Consider the following 20,578-nt stretch of genomic DNA (forward strand, 5'->3'; position numbering starts at 1 on the left):
GGAGGTGAATTGTGAGATCCCACGTTGGTTGGAGATTGGAACTAAACATTCTTTATAAGGGTGTGGAAACTTCTCTTTAGTAGACGCATTTTAAAACCGTGAGGCTGACGGCGATACGTAACGGGCCAAAACAGACAATATCTACTATTGGTGGGCTTGAGTTGTTATAGTTTTACCTTTTAACGGAGATTAAATTGTATGATAAAATAGACTAAATCTGTACGATAAGAGATTCGGTTGGACATACATTATTTTCCCTTTTTTGGAGTGACTTGAGAACGAAGGGAATAAAAGTAAGATTTTTTTTTTTCTGTCAAAAATAACAAAACAATATATTATTTTTTTCTGTTTAATTAATTATTTTATTAAAAAAGATTAATAATTATACACGTCATCTAATAAATTAATTTATTTTAATATATTGAAACTCTATAAAATATAAAACAAAAAGTGAGGACACATTAAACATTTTTAAAGTTTTGAAATTATAAGAAACAAATTTGAAAATATTTATTTTTTAAAGTTTAGAAATTTATTACACAAATTTTACAAACACTGGTGGTCCTATGGTCTAGTGGTTAGGACATTGGACTTTGAATCCAATAACCCAAGTTCAAATCTCGGTAGGACCCTTTTTTTTTTTTTTTTTTTTTTTTTCTCACATTATTCTTTACTTAAAAATACTCATTTTTCAAATAAATATATATAATTTTTTTTCAATTTTGAGTTTAATAGATTTTTTACATTTTCTATATTTTTTTTATTTAAAATTCACCTACATAATACATATAAAATTGAAAGTTTACAATATAAAACTCAATTTTATGCTAATAAATTAATTAATTTTAGTGCGTTGAAACCAAGTATACTAAACATTTTTAAGGTTATAAATTTAATAGTTTATAAATGTTTTAAATTTGAAAAATTATAGGATATAAATTTTATAAATATCTGTGATCGTGTAGTCTAGTGGTTGGATTTTGAATCCAATAACTCGAGTTCAAATCTGAGTATGACCTTTTTTTTTCTTTTTTAATGCGTTGAAACCTAATATATTAAATATTTTTAAAGTTATAAATTTTTTAAACTTATATGAATTTTATAAAGATCTATGGTCTTATGGTCTAGTGGTTAGGACATTGGACTCTGAATCTAGAAACCTGAGTTCAAATCTCGGTGGGACCTATTTTTTTTTAAGAGCGTGTATAGGCTAAATCAAAAAAGGGAACAGAAAAAGGTATAAAATAATAATAATGAGAACAAACAAGAACAAGAAACGCCTACAGAAAGCTCGAAGGCCCCATGCCTTCCACAAAACATAAAATCACCAACAACAACAAAAAAAACCCATACATTTCTCAAAGAATGACAATTTTCCATGGCAGAAAGCTCGGGGCGTCAGCCGCCCTCTCCTCTCCTCTCCAACTACGAAACCCGAAAGCAACAACCCGCCCGGTCGAGCAGTTATCAGGCTCTCTCAATTGGAATGGCCTGCTGCTGTGTTTGTTATTGACAAAGAATCAATCAAGATCAATGAATTTTCTTTACTAGTAATGATACTCGCCTCTCTCGCCTTGCTCGTCTGCTGGCTCGGGGAATATCTCCTTTGAATACCTTCTCCGTGAAGCTTCACCGCTGTTGTTCTGGCCACTTCCCTGTGAACCTGAAGTTCCTGACTGTTTGAAGCTACCTCCCATGGCTCTTGACGTTGTTGTGGCAGCAGTTGGTACAACCGTTAGATCTGATAGGCTCTGTCGCCAGCTCCCGAACAAAGCTGCATTCCAGCTTCGTGAAGAAGTCGCTCGTAGCCTTGCTGAACCCGAACTTTCTTCTCTCACGACCTTTAAAGGATTCTCCAAAGCTTTCAGGATGTATCTCATCTGGGGTCGTCTCGATGGCCTTGGATTCAGACATGACTTCGCGACAACAGCCATAGCCCACACTTCCTCGAGGAAATCTTCATCGACAATCAGATTCGGATCGATGATTTTGCTCACCAATTCTTTGTCGTGGATGGTGATGTATGGGAATGTTTGATCATAAAAGTCCTTCAATTGGGTATCAGGAGTAGCACTGATGCCCACCTTGCCTGTCACTAGCTCTAATAACACCTTCCCAAAGCAGTAAACATCATAGGAACATACTGATGTCTGAGTCCCTGCAAATATGAGGCGTTGTTCACATTCTAATAAACTCGCTTCAAATGATATAGACAAACATGTTAGGAACCACGACTCTCGACAATGGTATGATATTGTCAGCTTTCATGGCTTTGCTTTTGGTTTCCCCGAAAGGCCTCATACCAATGGAGATGTATTTCTTACTTATAAACCTATGATCAACCCCTTAATTAGTTGATGTGAGACAGAACAAAGTACGCCATAGAGCCTCCCCTGAGGCCTGTGGAGCCCTCGAACAGGCTCCCCTTAATCGAGGCTCGACTCCTTAGGAGCCCTCGAACAAAGCATACTCTTTGTTCGACACTTTTGATTACACCTTCGAGGCTCACAACTTCTTTGTTTGACATTTGAGGATTCTATTGACATGGCTAAGTTAAGGGCATGATTCTGATACCATGTTAGGAACCACGATTCTTTACAATGGTATGATATTGTCCACTTTGAGCATAAGCTCTCATGGCTTTGCTTTTGGTTTCCCCGAAAGGCCTCATACTAATGGAGATGTATTCCTTACTTATAAACTCATGATCAACCCCTTAATTAACGATGTGAGACTCCTCTCTCAACGATCCTCAACAAAATATGCAGACAACCCATGACAAAAGAAAATTTGTAATCTCGAAAGGAAACAAAACGTAAATGTGAACATACCAGAAGAACCTGGCTCGGATGACCTGCACGTTTTGAAGTGAAAATGATTATTACAACCTCAAATATTTATCAGGTAACCTAAGCTTGAAGATAACCTTAATCGAGTAATCCCGATGAGAAAAGTCGAAGAAATATTTATCAGGTAAGGTGCACGAACACTTACTGTGGCAACCGAAGCAACCTGGACATTCGTTTTTGGTGGCTGTCCCCATCTTGGGCACGAACTTCACCCAAGCTCCCGAGTCGGACTTCAAATTTATCATCAAGAAGTATGCTGCTAGCTTGAACATCTCTTCAATGACCAAAAGAAAGTGTTAATAAAGTCAATAATGCTAAGTTCAAATACTTATATACACATATCAGAGCTGAACTTTTATTTACCGAAATATTTGGTAAGTGACTCGACTCACTGTAAGAATTTATCCAAAGAATAGGAGAGACGTGATATGATCTCATCCGTGGAAGTCGCAACAAGACAATTAAGTGAACTCGAGCAATTGATATAATACACATCAACTGTGAGATCCCACATTGGTTGGAGAGGGGAACAAAACATTCCTTATAAGAATGTAGAAACCTCTCCTTAACAAACGTGTTTTAAAACCTTGAGGGAGAGCTCAAAAAGGAAAGCCCAAAAAAGGCAATATCTGCTAACAGCCCAACGAATGGTATCACAGCCAGACACCGGACAGTGTAAAAGCGAGGACACTGGGCCCTGAAGGGGGTGAATTGTGAGATCCCACATTCGATTGGAGAGGGGAACGAGTGCCAGCAACGACGCTGGCTCCAAAGAGGGGGTGGATTGTGAGATCCCACATTGGAGTTGGAGAAGGGGACGAAACATTCTTTATAAGGGTGTGGAAAACTCTCCCTAGCACACGTTTTAAAAACCTTGAGGGGAAGTCCAAAGATAACAATATTTGCTAGCGGTGGGTTTAGGTTGTTACAAATGGTATAAGAGCCAAACACCGAGCAGTGTGCCAGCAAGAACGTTGGGCCCCAAAAGGGGGTGGATTGTGAGATCCCACGTCGGGGTTGGAGAAGGGAACGAAACATTGTTTATAAGGGTGTGGAAACCTCTCCCTAGCAGACACGTTTTAAAAACCTTGAAGGGAAGCTCAAAAGGGAAAATCCAAAGAGGACAATATTTGCTAGCGGTAGGCTTAGGTTATTACAAATGGTATCAGAGCCAAACACCGAGCCGTGGGCCCCAAAAGGGGATGGATTGTGAGATCCCACGTTAACGAAACATTCTTTAGAAGGGTGTGGAAATCTCTCTCTAGCAAACACGTTTTAAAAACCTTGAGGAGAAGCCCGAAAGGAAAAGCGCAAAGACAACAACTAAAGTTTCGTGTACCTGTGAACGAGTGGCGGAGAACAATCATGATGCATATAAGCAAGACCCTCAGCAGCTCCCAAAGCAATTTTAAGCCTTGTTATCCAATCCAAAGACTGTATATTTTCATCATCAACATTAGTTTTCCTGACCAAAGAACTCGCCAAGTCTCCATTTGGCATATATTTGTAAACCAAGAACTTCTCATGTTCATTATCTAGGCAGTGTCCTAAAAGAGGAACCAATCTTGTATGTGACACCTTACCAAACAAATCCAATTCCACTAGCTCGGTTTCCTTCTTAACCTTCCGCAGGTCGATCTTTTTTATAACGACATCAGCCCCATTGTCCAAGACGCCACGAAATAGCTCACCAGAGTGGCCGAGTTTGATCAAGTTCTCGTCGCTAAAGCCATCAGTAGCCTGAAGAAGCTGTTTATCCGTAAACCTATCACCTAAGCTTGCAAAGTTAATCGATAAGCCTGAAGGCGGTTCGTTACTACCAGGGGGTATCGGTCCTACACTGACCGCCCTTTGATTCCCCGACGCTCTCTTGCCACCAATATATAAAACCAGCATTACCAGCAACACCAGAAGGACAATAAACCCAACCCCTCCTAATACGCTCGCCAATACGATTACCCTTTTATTGTTCTTGCCAGTTTTTTCGATTAACGAAGGTTGTTTGGAGTTCGGTTCGCCAAAGTTATCAAAACTAAGGCCTTTTTCGGTATAAAATGACGAGCAGTCTGCCAGTGTCCTCTGGCTAGATACATTTTGAAGACAATTACTCTCAAGAGTAGCATCCATTGGCACAAAGTTCGGAACTCCGCCTTCAAAATAATTTCCCGATAAATCAACAGCCCTGAATCGTCCTATAACTGGCATAAGGCTACCGTAAAACATGTTTCGAGATATATTCAATGTTCCATCAGTTGAATTCAAACCAGAGCTCGAGTTAGGCAGCATACCAGTGAAACTATTTCCAGAGATATCGAGAAGATGCAATCCAGGCGACAAGAACAATACGTCGGGAACTGCACCGGTAAAGTTATTATCCTTGAGAATCAATGCCTGCAATTGTCTAAGAGAAGTAAACAAACCATCTGGCAATGATCCACCAAGTAGATTGTTCCCAATTATCATTCTCTGCAGGCTGCTCATGCCCCTCAAATCTCGAGGTAGCAGCCCGGACAATTCGTTAAAACTGAGATCGAGGTCTACTAATCTATCGAGGTCCCCAAGTGAAGCAGGCAATGAAGAAGTGATATCATTTCTTGAAAGGTTAAGATTCTGAAGCTTCCTAATGGACCCAATGAGGGAAGGAATCGACCCATCTAAACGATTCGAAGAAAGATCGAGAAAAGAAAGGTTCCCAAGAGATGAAATCGACGAAGGAACAGATCCAGTGAGCTCATTACGCGAAAGATCAAGCACAGAAAGATGAACAAGTTGACCAATACTTGAAGGAATCGTCCCATTAAGCTTGTTCTTGGAGAGATATAAACTAACTAGATTTGTCAAATTTCCAAAACTCAATGGAATAGAACCAATGATAGAACAAGAACGAAGATCAAGAACTTGCAAAGACTTGAGCCTTGAGCCAAACCAATCAGGAATTACACCCGGAAGCAAGAACTTAGAAGCATTAAAAGACTGTAAAAGGGTCAAATTAGCCAAAGAATCAACAACAAATTGTGGGTTTAGATTACCACTACGAGTTCTTCGAAACCCAGAGATATTGATACCAATAACTCGACCATTTTGACAATTGATACCATTCCAAACAGAGCAAGGGTCAGCTTTGATAGGCCAATCCTTGCTCCTCAAACCCAGAGACGATCTGAGGTTGAGAAGAGCTACACGCTCAGTTCTCAAACTCACCTGTTGAAATGTTGGCTCAAAACACAACAAGAACAACAAGAACAAGAACATGAAACGTATTACGTTTCGCATATCCACTCACCACAGCTCAAGAACACCAAGCTGTAGATCCAAATTCCCTTAATCTTCCCCTTATAGGAAAACCCTTTTCGCCAAATCCTCATCAAATTCCTCAAAGTTACAAATACCCATTCAGCTCTCAAGAACAAGAACAAGAACAAGAACAAGAACAAGAACAGGAACCCCCTTACCTCTCTGCTTCAGCTCTTCCCTCGATCACAGATAACCCATCTTTTAGTTCCTGAAAATGGGTGTTTGACAAATTGAAAAGAGAGAAAGAGATAGCAAAAGGGATTAAAAAAAAACCGAAGAAAAAGAGAGAGGGGAAGAAGGGAAGCTTCAAAAATTGACAAACAGCACTCCTTTTTTTCCTTTTTTTAATAAAGATCTTCGGTCAAGAGAAACTGCGCTGTCTCTCTCTCTCTCTCTCTCTCTTAATTACAATTCTTGTGAAGCAATAAAGAGAGGGAAAAGTAAAAGGGTAGAGAGAGAAAGGAATGGGGGAGGCGGAGCATGGCAGGTCCGGCGGCGGCACGGCGGAAGAGACGGTGACTGTGAGAGAAACCCACTTTGTTCTTCTTTTTGTTGAAACTATAAAGAATTTTGTGTATGGAATTTCTTGAATCTTTCTCTCACAGTTCCCCAAGTTTGTTCATGATACATCTCTCTCACTGTTTCTGGGAAGCGACAGGGTGAAGTGACGACGCCACTGTAATCGGAGAGCTGTTTTAGGTTTCGATATTTAACAACATAATTCAAAAAAATGTTTTTTTATTATTATTATTTATTTATTTATTTATAGAAAAATACAACTAAGTTTTGTTTATTTATTGTTTTTACCTAATTTACTTTTTAAAAAATACTTCTAAATTTTAAATTTTTTATTAATATACTTAGTCAGATCCCTCTACCATCCGTTTTCTAAAACTTTTTTCTTAAATTGGGGCCAGAGGCTCGAGCATACGTCGTTTGGTCACACAAGAACGAATTGGCTTAGCTCACTTGTTGCTAGAAGTGAGTGTCGCACAATCGCAAGTGTGCTGCCATTAAAAGTGCGATTGTGACAAGTGGTAAACTTCAAAAATGGAAATACGACAAAATTTATAATAAATTTATTTTCTTTATTTTATTTTTCTTCTCGCTCGTCTTTCTCAAAGTTATGACACGAATTTTTAACGTGTCTTTTTTTTTTTTTTTTTTGTATTAAATCCAAACGAGTTGACTCGTACTCAACTACTAATGTACAATCTTGTTAGGATGTTTGTCCATGTGCTTGTGGTAACGTATTTGAAAAAAAAAAAATTGAGTTTAAGAGTATTAATGGAACATTTTTCCGACAAATATCAATTTATACTCCTAAACTTTCAAATGGTATGAATTAAAATTTTAAATTAATAATTGTACTAATATAACAGCTCAAGTCCATCGTTCTTGGAGCTCAATGTTCTTGTTAGCACACTTCTTGTTGTTTGGCTCTGATACCATTTGTAACCGTCCAAGTCCATCGTTAGCAGATATTGTCTGTTTTGGCTCGTTATGTATCATCGTCAACCTCACGATTTTAAAACGCGTCTACTATGGAGAGATTTCCACATCTTATGTAAATAATGTTTTGTTCCCGTGGGATCTCGAGTTAAGTTATAGGACTAAATTATTAACCTACTTCATTTAACTATATTTATGGTGAGAAGTTAAAAGTTGAATTAATTTTACAGTTACTATGTTTAGGGACGTTTCTTTTTTTAGTTAAATTTTTCCATCTTTACTATATCTTTATCACATCCATTAATATTCATTATTTACTCTACAAAATTACAATTATTTTTTATAGCAAAAGACTACCTGTTGGAGTAAAATTTTGCTTCATTTTGCAACTATGTAGTGGTTAAGTAGCGGGTTAGTTGCTCGTGGGCCTAAGCGTTTTTCTTTCATTTTCGATCGTTGGGTTTCTTTCTGTTTTTCTCCTCTGGTTAATTTATAGATCTTTAGGAAATTAGGTCACGTGATTGAACATGTGTCACCACAAATCTTCATTGTCGAAGGGCTAGCTTTGTCGAAGAACGAAACACGAACCGTCAGTGCACTCGAGCTGAAGAGTGAAGGGGATCAGTTTGAAGGGTGAACTAATTTGGTCGTGTACATATTAGAGTTGGTAGCTATAGGGTCACCTTGCAATTCACATGTGACCGTCAGTGCACTCGAGCTGAAGGGTGAAGAGGATATGTTTGATTGAACTAATTTGTCAGTGTACATATCAGAGTTGGTAGCTATAGGGTCACGTCTCAGTTCACATGTGACCCGTCAGTGCACTTGAGCTGAAGGGTGAAGAGGGTCAATTTGATTGAACTAATTTGTCTGTGTACATATCAGAGTTGGTAACTATAGGGTCACGTCTCAGTTCACATGTGAGGCTACTCCTTTGCATGTATATGATGTGATTCTACAAGGGTCGTATTTTACACAATGTATGCACACATATAGGGTCACTCTCTGTATGTACTAGATCTACTAGGGTCGTGCCCTAATTATGGTGTGATTATACTCAGATCATGCCCTAATGATTTGAGCTTCCATGTATATGATATGATTCTATTAGGGTCATACCCTACCTGATACGAGAACAAATATAGGGTCCTTTCTTGTTTGTGTCAGGTTCTAATAGGGTCGTGCCCTGAACAACATGAACCCACACATGTGAGGTTACTTCTTGTATGTATATGAGATGGTCTAGTAGGGTCGTGTCGAACATGATTTGATGCAAATGATTTTTGTTATAATTATTGTATATGAATTATTAAAATGTTTTATTTTTAATTATTTTAAAAATTATTGTATGGAACTACATATAATAATTGTGTGGATACACCTTGGCCCTAAAAATGGTAATTAAACATATAAGGCAATGAGTTATATCCATTTTCCAAATATAAAAATAACTTTATTATAAAATAATTGAGAAAAAGGAAATAAGTATTGCCATGGAAAGAAAATAATTTAAATTAGATCAGTTTCGTTCGACGCTAAAGTACCACATGTCACAATCACACTTTTTTGGTATAGGGACAATGATTGTTGTTGTACGACATTTGTTCTAACCCGACGAACAAGTAAGTCGTATGAAGATCGTAAGACACGGATAATTCGGATGTATGATCGATCCTTGATCATGTTTGAGAGAAAGTGTTTTAAAAACGGTAAACAAATCAGTAATAACCACATATTTGATAACATATAACTTACGAAGAATTGACAACTAGTCACATCCCTTTATAGGGCATTTTAGCCTTGACGGGTAGACATGATTTTGGTACACGACAGGAATAGTAAAGACCTAATTATACATGACAACAAGTAAAAAGGGTTTGGAACGGACATGCAACCATGTATAACATGGTGCATCTTTGTAAGAGCCCAAGTCCACACTCTTAGCAGATATTGTATTTTTGGGCTCTTCCTTACGAGTTTCCGCTCAAGGTATTTAAAACGTGTATGTTAGGGAGAGGTTTCTACATTGTTAGAAGCAATGCTTCATTCTCCTCCTCAACCGATGTGGGACCTCGCAATCTTCCTTTTCAATGATTTAATTATAAAAACGCTAAAACTAAGCGTGTCTAGCTAAGAACAATTCTACGTCGGAGTACTTCTTAAAATTTTTTCTTAGAAGCATGTGTACGAGGATATCTTCATTCTTATAGGCAATTCAACACAAGTAAATGACATGGTCGGGTCACAGGGGATGTAGAAAAATATCTGCGTCATCTTGTATTGAAATTGAATTCTAAATCTCGGTCCGTACCCTGAAAATGTTTGAATCATCATGTCTCAAACCTATATCGGGAGAAATTTCTCGAACTCTTTTTAAGAAAAGGACCAAAAAAAAAAGCTAAGAACTTAAAAACCACATGGGTTGACACAATATGGTTAAAAGATGATGATGGGGCTTTGTCGTGTCATGTTTCCTTTTAGTGAATTAATCATTGGCTTTAGTCTCTAATTCTAAGGCCACTTTAAAAAAAAAAAAAAAAATTAATTAATTAATTAATTTATTTTAAGAGAAATATTTAATGACTTATTTTATCAACAACAGCCAATAATTGAAAAAAAAAAACATAAAACACTAAATTTAAATATTTTTTAAACAATAAGGACAAAAATTAAAAAAAAAAAAAAACTCAAACATTAAAGATATGGTCACGTTTATTCAAAATTATTTTAAAATATATTATTATTGATTTAAAATTAATTTAATATTTAATTTAATGTCGAAAGATTTAAACTTCTAACCTTTTAATGTTACATGACAAATTCCCGAGCTGAAGTCATTTGAAAAAGAAAAAAAAATCATTTCGTAGGAGTGGTTCAACTGTTCTCTTTGCCTTTTACATTATTTTTCTTTTTCTCTCTCTTTTTATTATTTTAATTATAATGCATATTTTAAAAGTTGTGAATATAGAAGTACAACGGTCACGATCTCGAGACGTACCTATTAGGATCAAGTCATTCTTGAATTGGTTTCTTTGGCTTAACTCGTGAATTAACGGTTAAGCTCAATTGAACCTAGGTAGCTTGACAAGCAAGCTGTGACCCTATGGCCTAGACCCTTTTAAGTAGGCTCGACCCACATGAGCCACCAAGAGTGGTAATCTTCGAGTTCTATAATCTCTATTCTCGACCTTCTTTGTGATTCATTTCCTCCCTATTAATATTCAAACTCAATTTCATTATAAATTATAATGTTTTAACTTATTATAATTATAATATTTTAACTTATTGGTAAAGGTTCAATTTTTTAAAAAAATATTTAAAATAAAAACTTGAACATTAATTATATTGGAAATAAATACTCCCTTTTTAAAAATTATTTTCGATGGTTTTAAATTCCGTTTTTTTTTATAATAATTTAAAATATTAATTTATTGAAAAGTCAACTTAAAATAACAGAAAAAATAAATAAATAAAGTGATAGCTGTGACGGTCGGTTTTTAAGATGTTTTTTTTTTCTAATTATATTTATTGGCTTGTAAGATTTTATTTTTTTAATTATTTATTTAGTTTGAAGGAATATAGATATTTTAAAAAATAAAAACTAATATTCTAAAGGCAATTTTTATAATTAAACTTAAGAATTCTTTATTTACTTTTGTATTATATTTTAAAAAATGCATCGTGTTTATTTGAGTTATAAATCCATAAAAATATATAATATGTCTCTAAATTCTAAATTATTAATTTTGTACCTAACAATATATTTAAAATTTAAAAATTGATTAATTTATTAGATATAAATTTAAAATTTATGTTCTTTTAATCCATAATTTTTAAAATTACTAAATTACATGAATTTTGAATTAAATAATTAACCATCTTATTATATTATTAATTTGAATTTAGTTTTTATTAAATAATAATAATAATTTTCACCGAGAAAATAAATATATTTCTAAAATTTATATAGAATATTATTATTATTTTTAATAAATCAACTTTGAGATTTATTAAAATTATATAAACAGAAAAAAAGAATTAGTAGAAATATCTCCACAAAAAAAAAAAAAAAAAAAAAAAAAAAAGTCTTTGAATGAGAAACCTTTGGAATAATATTTGAAATGACCAAAAGGGGCTTCACGCGTTGAATTAGTCTTTTTTTTTTTTTTTTTTTTTTTTTTTTTTTCAGCTAGCCAACCACCCATTTGATTTTATTAATGATTTTTTGTTTTTTTTCTCCTAATTTCCTTTTCTGTAATTTCCCCCCTAATTTTTTTAATATAAAATAAATACCCAACTATATAATAACTAATAAATATTTATATGGGTTTTAAATATTTGAAAAATAATACTTTTTGAAAGTCCATAAAAAAATTCTTATAATGCACGCATGTCAGTTATTTATTGAAAAAATATACCTTTTTAAAAAGTGCTTTTAAATTACGTCATTTTTGTAATTAAAAATATTATAACTTTATTTATTTACAAATATTAATATTATCCTCTATATAATATTGTCATTTTCTTCTTGACATTTACATTAATTGAAATAAATAATTTAGGACATGAAATTGGTCGAGTGCTTATGTCTTTTATAGTTTTTTTTTTTTTTTTTTTTTTTGTATTTTTAAAAATGTTTTGATTATTTTATCTTCTTCGTGGTCCTTTTTAACTACTATGATGTTTTTGCCGACGTGTAAGATATAACGTGATGTATGTAAATAAGATTACGTAACATATTTATTAAAAAAAAGGCATTAAAATTTATTTGGTTAGGGTATAGACGGGTTGAGGGTGGAGAATTTTTTTGAACCAACCTGAAATTTCGAGCGGGTTAAGTTGGTGACTCAACCAACTTATAGAGTTTATAATCGAGGGTTAGATTGTTAGTGTGATGTTCGACATTTGTTAGGTAGGAGAACAAAACACCATTTATAAGGGTGTGAAAATCTTCCTCTAGCAAACGCGTTTTAAAGCCTTGAGTGTAAGCCCGAAAGGGAAAATCTAAAGAAGACAATATCTACTAGCAGTGGATCTGGACCGTTACAAATGGTAGTAGAGCCTAACACCGAACTATGTGCTGGCGAAGATGCTGTTCCCCAAAGGGGGTAGACATGAGACGGTGTGTCAGTAAGGACGCTGGCCCCAAAGGGGGTGGATTTGTTGGGGGTCCCATATCGATTGGAGAAATGAAAGAGTACCAACGAGGACACTAGGCCCTAAAGGGGGTGGAAAGGAAAGAGTACCAGCGAGGACGCCGGGCCCTGGAGGGGGGTGAATTGTGACCTAGTCGTAATGCTTTTTTTTTTTGTTAGTCGGATTGACTAAACCAAAAAATTGTTAACCTACGAACTGACTTAAACTTCCCGTTTTCCAAAAATTCAACTCAACCCAACTCAAAAAAATCTAATCCAACCTAACTTTTGATGTTTTGGATAATTTGGATTGGTCGGTCTGAAACTATATAACACCCTTATTATTTGGAGTATTATTAAAAATAAATAAAAAACTTCGAAAATTATGGGAATTAATTTGGCCATTCCAATTTTCATTTGGCATAAAAAATAATATGGACGGACAATATAACGAGATTCAAGATGCATTTTATTATTAAACACATTCCCGATCCAAACTAACATGGAAAAATGTTCGTGTTCCTAACATTTTTCTATTAACTAAACTAGAGTATATTTATCGACGTTCTACGCACAAAAAAAAAGTAAGTTGATATAGTCAGTACATTGTCATTAGATTGGTAAAAATTGTTCGTAAGCTAACTTGAAAAATTTATTATTAGTTTTCTCGAGTGTGAAGACTTAAATTTGTATATGTCAATTTGCACGTAACTAAACTGATAAAAACACAAGTTCTCGATCGAGACGCTAAACGCTCGACTCTTTTATTAAACTCCCGTTAAAAAAAAAAAAAAAAAAAAAAAAAAAAAAAAGTGTGAAAGGTTCAACACCAATTCCTGTTTGGACCAGATTAGCTGATTGGGCTTTGGCCCAACAATTTTATGTAATTAGGTTATTACATTTTTGAAATAAATGAATGTAACGTTTTTTTTTTAATGTTAAATAATGCAATAAATATAATAATAATGATAGTATTTGATAAAAAAAAAAAATTCAAATTATTTCAACATATAAAATTAATTAAGCTTAATAATCACATTTAATATATATATATATTTGAAATTAAAAAAAAACGTAGCCCAATATAAATAATATAAAATAAATATCTAAATAACTTAAAATTAATTTTAGTAATTTGATAATTATTAATTATAATTTTTTAGAAAAGAGGAAAATAAATATAATATAATGATATATAATTGAGTGAAATAATTAGATGAGATAAGTAAGGGGAAGGACGGGGTTTGGGGCGCATCCAAACAGGGGACCAATCACACGGCTTTTAGGTTAACCCTGATTGCACAAAAACCGCGTCAGTTCGATTTGCAGCAAACCCTAAAACTAACCCTAGTTAAATTCGGCCTTCTATATAACCAACCCATTGGTTCATCACCATCTCATTGTGCTCTTCTTTGGAGGTGTGGATTTGTGTTGGGTCCCCCTCTTTCTCTCGAAACTTTTCGTTCTCTTCTTCTACCCCGATTTAGGGTTAGGGTTTTCAGTTCCGATTCAATGGCCTCCTCATCTGTTGAGTACCGTTGCTTTGTGGGTGGCCTAGCCTGGGCCACTGATAATCATGCCTTAGAGAAGGCTTTCTCTTCCTTTGGCGAGATCGTTGAAGCCAAGGTCCGTTTGTCGTCGAGATCTGGATTTGTCGATCCGAAATCTGATCTGTGACTCTGTGACTCTCATCTGTTTTGTGTTACTTTACTACTACTACTACTCTCTTGATATGTTACTTTTATTACTCTCCTTTGATCGGTACGTTCACCTTCATCCTCTTTACAGAGACGAAGAACGATCGGTTTCTTTCTTTTTTTTTTTTTTGTTATTGCGAAATCGTTGAACGATGTTGTTCTGTGGCTGATCTCGGTTTTTCTGTGATTTTTTCGTTCAGATCGTGAACGATCGTGAAACTGGAAGGTCGAGGGGATTTGGATTTGTGACGTTTGCCGAGGAAGAGTCCATGAGAAGTGCTATTGAAGCGATGAATGGACAGAATCTCGATGGACGTAGTATTACCGTTAATGAGGCTCAGCAAAGAGGCGGCGGTGGCGGTGGAGGTTACAACCGTGGTGGTGGTGGTGGAGGTGGATACGGCGGACGTCGTGAAGGAGGTGGCGGTGGATACAACCGCGGCGGAGGTGGATACGGTGGTGGTGGAGGTGGATACGGTGGAGGAGGAAGAGACCGTGGATACGGTGGTGGTGATGGTGGCTCCCGTTACAACCGGGGAGGCGGTGGCGGTGGTGGATCTGAAGGAGGCTGGAGAAATTAGGCTAAAATTTACGAATTAGCTTTTTGTTTTTGAAGTACTGGTGTGTCGAAAAAAAATCTTAGCAGCCTCTTTCATTATCAATTTGCGACTGTTTCTGTATTTCGTTTGGGTGCTCTCTTTTTTGACCGATTACCGATGGGTTTCGTTCTTGTTCCTCATTATCACTATGTTACGATGAAGAAAAAATTGACATAAAAAAATTTAGATATCTCTTCGTTCTCCCCGTTCGTCTTCCTTCCCTAATCTCCTCTATGCCCAAGATTTATCTCCAAAAAAAAAATCTCAGCCATTATTGATTTTCTCGTGTTCAGTTGGAAAGATCGAAGAAATAGTTGTCTCTAGTTTGATCTGATCCGATTTGACAGCTGGACTGAAAATATCTTGGCGGAGTTGAGATATTTTCATTCATTTAAGTTAAGATAATTTTCAATATTCGGTCTTTTGTATTGGGCCCACGTTGTGTTTATCTTGGGCTGCGTAATAATTGTTGGGCTTTGGGAACTTTTCACATGGGCCTATGTCGGCCTGTTTTGTTTTATTTGTACGGAGAAAGTGGTGGTATGGTGTGCATTAATTGTGTATTAATTACGCCTATTGCTTTTCGTGTAATTCTTGGCTTAGTTTGGAAATGGGTTTTTTTTGTCAATATTGTTTTTGTTACACTTTCCTATTATGATTTCCCCAACACACCTCAGTTTATGGACTAAATCAAATTATTGCTCTAAATTTGATAGACTAAATCAATAGATTATATGAAGTAATCAAAAGATAAGATTCAAAGATTTCTACCCCATCATAACTATGCATAGTACCAAATGGGTAAAAGACTGCAACAAAAAATGGTCGACTTCGTTCGTTACTCGGTCGACGATCATTCGTAGGGACAAACCTGGACGAACAATAAGCAATCAATTTTGTCCTGTGTCAGCTTTAGTGATTGTTAATCCAAGCAGATGAAGAGCATAAATAGAACTTATCACTAATATAATTCAGGAAATGACTGAAATGTTTTCACATTACACCAAGTCAATGATCATACCAGTGAAAGAAGAGTAGAATCCCTGGGCCACGCCCACGAGCGCGATTCTTCTCGATTGGGGCGGTGTGATTCTTCTCTTCTCCATAAAGTTGAAGATTCTCGTGTCCGTTTCTTCCAACCTGCAAGGCTGCAATGAACACGAAAGCCATGTATAGCATCTTAACGATTGAATACGCATCCTTTCTTACCAGCCTTTTGGAACTAAACGAAAAAAAATGCATGTTCACATTCACTCATGGGGACAGTCAAAGAGGATTGAATCTTTCTATGTAGTAGAACAGTCCCGAGGAATCGTTATCGATATTACTTTCATGTGAAGAAGGGTCGGAGTAGGGCGATACTTGATAAGGATTCTCAAACAGATTCCACTCCTTGTGATGGAGGAGGTAACAATCAAGCCATGATCAGTCCCAAGTTTGATCATTTATGCCCACTAGTAGCTTGGAGCCAGTATGGCATTGACTAAGACTTGTCCAACTTGACAATGGGACAACATTAACTTCCATTTGCTAGCTGCTTTCACCATGTCAAAATGGTGTTGAAGACAAAGGTGTTCCATCTAATGGAGGTTTAAGATTACGACAGAAATCGTGAATCTATTAGACATAAAAACTACGCTTTTAAGCAATACCAATCGATTATCGAAACCAAGATTCCTTTCGGAGAAAACTATTACTTCTAACCGACCTATTAAGTGTATTGATTGTTCCAAGAATATCACTTAATCTGTTTTTCCACTTGCACTTGCCAGCCATCACGTGAGATCCCCCACATCGATTGGAGAGGGAAACGAGTGCTAGCGAGGATGCTAGACCCCGAAGGAGGGTGGATTGTGAGATTCCACATCGATTGAAGAGGGGAACGAGTGCTAGCAAAGACACTGGACCCAGAAGGAGGTGGATAGTGAGATCCCACAGGTTGGGGACGAAACATTCTTTATAAGGATATGAAAACCTCCCCAGCAGATGCATTTTAAAAACCTTGAGGGAAAGCCCAGACTGTTAGCGGTGGGCTTGGGCTGTTACACATCTTCCCTTTTTACCTCCCAATATAATGAACTTACTAGTTCGAGAACACATCATGAGCCTAGGTTGAGAAATTAATTCACGATGGATGGTTTATGTAACAACCCAAACTCACCGCTAGCAGATATTGTCCTCTTTGGGCTTTTCCTTTTGGGCTTCCCCTCAAGGTTTTTAAACGAGTTTGCGAGGGAGAGGTTTCCACACCCTTATAAAGAATGCTTCACTCTTCTCCCCAACTAATATGGAATCTCACAATCCACCCCCCTTCGGAACCCAGCGTCCTTGTTGGCACACTACCTTGTGTCCACCCCTCTTCAAGGCTCAGCCTCCTCGCTAGCACAAGCCCACCACTAACAGATATTGTCCTCTTTGGGCTTTCCTGTTTAGGCTTCCCTTCAAAATTAGGGAGAGATTTCCACACCCTTATAAAAAATGTTTCATTCTCCTCCTCAACTGACGTGGGATCTCACACATCCAAAGTCATCAAATGCTTTATTAGATTACGTTTTCATTCCCAAAACCTGCACGTTTTTATCTCCATAATAGTGTTACAAGACGCTTTCTTAGCGCATGTGACACAACTCCCTACTTCGACCTTAAAACGAAGAAGCTAGCAAACTCTATTTCTATTTCCCTAAACAATCACTCTTATTGTGTCAAAAATGTAAAACATTATACCACAGTGTAGATCATCACCAATCAGTACTCACACAATAGAACTCGACCGTTCTTAATGAATTCTAAGTATTCAGACAGCATCACAAGCGATACGGAAAAGACAAGGCTAGCTAGCTGCAGTAAAAGATCCCGAGGCAATAACTTTATCGATGCTATATCATCTCGAAAAGTAACAAAAATGAGGTCCCCTAATCAAGTAGCTTTTGTGACAAAAGAAAAGTAAGAGCAGACAAAAAAAAAAAAAAACACTCAGCTGGGCCATCTCAATTCTTTGCATCTAGGACAACAAAGATTCTATCTCACATTTAAGTTGAAAAGGATATAATGATATGAGTTGGAATATGATTATCAATAGTTTGAAAGTTGAAGAGTAAGACATATAAGATGGGCCAACCAAAGCTCACCCATATGTTCTAGCTGGAGATCAGTAAAATATGTCACTTTTTATTCACATAAAAGTAACCAAATATAGCAAGGGAACATATAGCTGAGGACCATTATAAGCTAAGAACAAGTAGGTAAAGCATATGAACCAACCTTTGTGATTGTAATAACACCATTCTCAAACTGTTGCTACAAAACAAAACAAACAGGTCATCAGGGATATGCTTGATATCAAGAAATAGTTCATCCTGGCTGTTTATACATTCAAGAACTGAGGCAGTTTCCAGCATAATCAAATGATTGTTCATACTAAACACTCGTCGGTTTATTATTGGTTCTTTCATTTTGTTTACGGGTGTGCGAAACTAGAGGTTATTGCAAATACACTGTAACGGTCTAAGCCTACTGCTAGTAGATATTGTCCTCTTTGGGCTTTTCCTCAAGGTTTTTAAAACATGTATGCTAGGGAGAGGTTTCTATACTCTTATAAAAAATGCTTCGTTCTCCTCCCTAACTGATGTGGGATCTCACAATCCACCTCCCTTTGGGACCTAGCGTCCTTGCTGGCACTCGTTTCCTTCTTCAATCGATGTGGGACCCCCCAATCTACCTCCCTTTGAGACCCAGCATCCTTGCTGGTACACTACCTCTTGTCAACCCCCCTACGAGGCTCAACTTCCTTGTTGGCACATCGCCCCGTGTCTGAATCTGATACCATTTGTAACGGCTCAAGCCCACCACTAACAGATATTGTCCTTTTTGGGCTTTCCCTCAAGGGTTTTAAAACGCGTCTATAGGGAGAGGTTTCCACACTCTTATAAAGAATGCTTCGTTCTCCTCCCCAACCGATGTGGGATCTCACATACACGCAACAAAACTATGGCATGAATGACTTGATCTTAACATGTTCCATTACTAGCAAGGAATATCAAGAAAAAAAGCATTTAGAAAACCCGTAATTCATGAGGTTCAACAAGCAATCGATACTCTTACCTTCTATATACAAACCATTAGTCAATTGTTTAAAGGGTATCAAGTTGAAATGGGGCTAGCTCTAACATGCTTGGACTTCACACTCTTGAGCTATGTGTTTCAATTCCTTTGTAAGTTATAATAAAGCCAAACAAAGTCACTAAGAGAATTAAGGTTCAAATCTCTAAAACAATGATGGAAACAGCATATCAATCCAACCAAGACAAGCAGGAAGAAAACACATGAGGATTACTTGCTAAGATATCAATGGCTAAGAAACTCCCAACAAAGAGGAAATGGGAACCAAGCATTTCTCCACAGGAAAGAAAAGAAAAGAAAGGAACTCAAGAGACAATCATTGTACGGACTCGTATGGCCAGCTAGCTTTGCTTGGAAGGTTGTTCAGGATAAAGGACACATCAAAGGGTACCTGCAGAGCAAGAAGAACACAAAGGGATTTCATATGGCAGATAACTATGTAAAGCAATATGGGGAAGAGGGAAATTTCAGCAGAGATGAAAATTTGAAAAGAAAAGAAAAGGGCTTTTGTAGCAGAAGCACACACGTGAAAAACTTGTACAATCCATTGATTCTGGTCTGAATTTGGGCCCATAAAGAGCTACTAAGGAGGAGAATGAAACAGAAAAGGGGTAAAATCTGGAAGAAATCTTTAAGGGATGAAGAAATTGACCTCAAAAATGAGATGGGTTTTGTTTTCCTTTTCGATTCTGTCGTTCTTGCTTTCGTTTTCAGATGGCGTGCTTATCTCCTACACTTCCTTTTACACCCCATTTGAAAGAAACCCTTGAGCTGAGCCTCTGCTATCTGTGTGTTCTTGGTGTGGCGTTGGGGCAACTTTCTCGGGGCCTCGGCCGCCTGTGCGTTGTGGGTTTCTTCAATCATCTTCATTTTTGCCTTAACACGGATTGCTTATTCAAAACTATGGGCATTTTGGGGCCTTTTTGTGGGATTTTGTGGTTAAAAGATTTTGTTCTTTATTGCCATGTCTTTGTCAATATTTGGATTTTTCTTCTTCAGGAGAAATATTTCCTCTAATATTATTATAAAATTAATAATATTTCACGTTTGTAATCAATACACTAAGTTACGGGTCGGTTGGATTGTGAATTCTATTTGGATTGTTCCGGTCACCATTTCGAGTTGGTTTAAAAGATTTTTACAAGCCAACCTCTCTCGGCTACTAACTCTTTCACAATATTATGAAAACGCTGATTCATGTCTGATGTTGGTATCGAATCATGAACATGCGAAATTGATAGAAATGTATACAATAGTGTGCATTATAAACACAGTCATCTTGTGAGATCCCACATCAATTTTGGAGGAGAACGAAATAGTTTTGATAAAGGTAAAAACTTTGAGGGGAGCACGAAAGGGAAAGCCAAAAAAGGACAATGTTTGCTAGTGGTAGGCTTGGATCCACACTGTTACACGTATTCTCCATCATTAGA

General features: G+C 36.5%; 2 protein-coding genes, 1 long non-coding RNA gene and 2 other non-coding genes across 16 annotated transcripts; 3 read left to right on the forward strand and 2 right to left on the reverse strand.

The window, feature by feature from the left end:
- The first annotated feature begins 560 nt into the window (after positions 1-560).
- On the forward strand, positions 561-632 carry TRNAQ-UUG (transfer RNA glutamine (anticodon UUG)). The gene has a single exon. It is a non-coding gene; the product is annotated as a tRNA-Gln (tRNA).
- A 481-nt stretch (positions 633-1,113) lies between these two features.
- Positions 1,114-1,185, forward strand: TRNAQ-CUG (transfer RNA glutamine (anticodon CUG)). The gene has a single exon. It is a non-coding gene; the product is annotated as a tRNA-Gln (tRNA).
- A 33-nt stretch (positions 1,186-1,218) lies between these two features.
- On the reverse strand, positions 1,219-6,833 carry LOC111777329 (putative LRR receptor-like serine/threonine-protein kinase At2g16250). Its single transcript, XM_023656871.2, has 4 exons — positions 4,189-6,833; positions 2,995-3,123; positions 2,832-2,854; positions 1,219-2,158 (listed from the first exon to the last, which is right to left on the reverse strand). The coding sequence occupies exons 1-4, from the start codon at positions 6,120-6,122 to the stop codon at positions 1,548-1,550; spliced, it is 2,697 nt and encodes an 898-aa protein (XP_023512639.2). The 5' UTR covers positions 6,123-6,833; the 3' UTR covers positions 1,219-1,547.
- A 7,289-nt stretch (positions 6,834-14,122) lies between these two features.
- LOC111777244 (small RNA binding protein 1-like) lies at positions 14,123-15,216 on the forward strand. The gene is made up of 2 exons (XM_023656754.2): positions 14,123-14,356; positions 14,628-15,216. The coding sequence occupies exons 1-2, from the start codon at positions 14,243-14,245 to the stop codon at positions 15,006-15,008; spliced, it is 495 nt and encodes a 164-aa protein (XP_023512522.2). The 5' UTR covers positions 14,123-14,242; the 3' UTR covers positions 15,009-15,216.
- Positions 15,217-15,712: 496 nt separating this feature from the next.
- Positions 15,713-20,087, reverse strand: LOC111777245 (uncharacterized). Of its 12 annotated transcripts, none has more exons than XR_002812373.2 (5): positions 19,798-20,085; positions 19,475-19,536; positions 18,288-18,317; positions 16,048-16,174; positions 15,713-15,897 (listed from the first exon to the last, which is right to left on the reverse strand). It is a non-coding gene; the product is annotated as an uncharacterized LOC111777245 (long non-coding RNA). The 12 variants fall into 12 exon arrangements; XR_002812372.2 differs by having other exon boundaries at positions 18,288-18,323; XR_002812371.2 differs by having other exon boundaries at positions 19,360-19,536; positions 19,798-20,076.
- Positions 20,088-20,578: the final 491 nt, after the last annotated feature.

Source organism: Cucurbita pepo, chromosome 16, assembly GCF_057944985.1.
Source record: "Cucurbita pepo subsp. pepo isolate OVF chromosome 16, ASM5794498v1, whole genome shotgun sequence".
In the NCBI taxonomy this organism is placed as follows: Eukaryota; Viridiplantae; Streptophyta; class Magnoliopsida; order Cucurbitales; family Cucurbitaceae; genus Cucurbita; species Cucurbita pepo.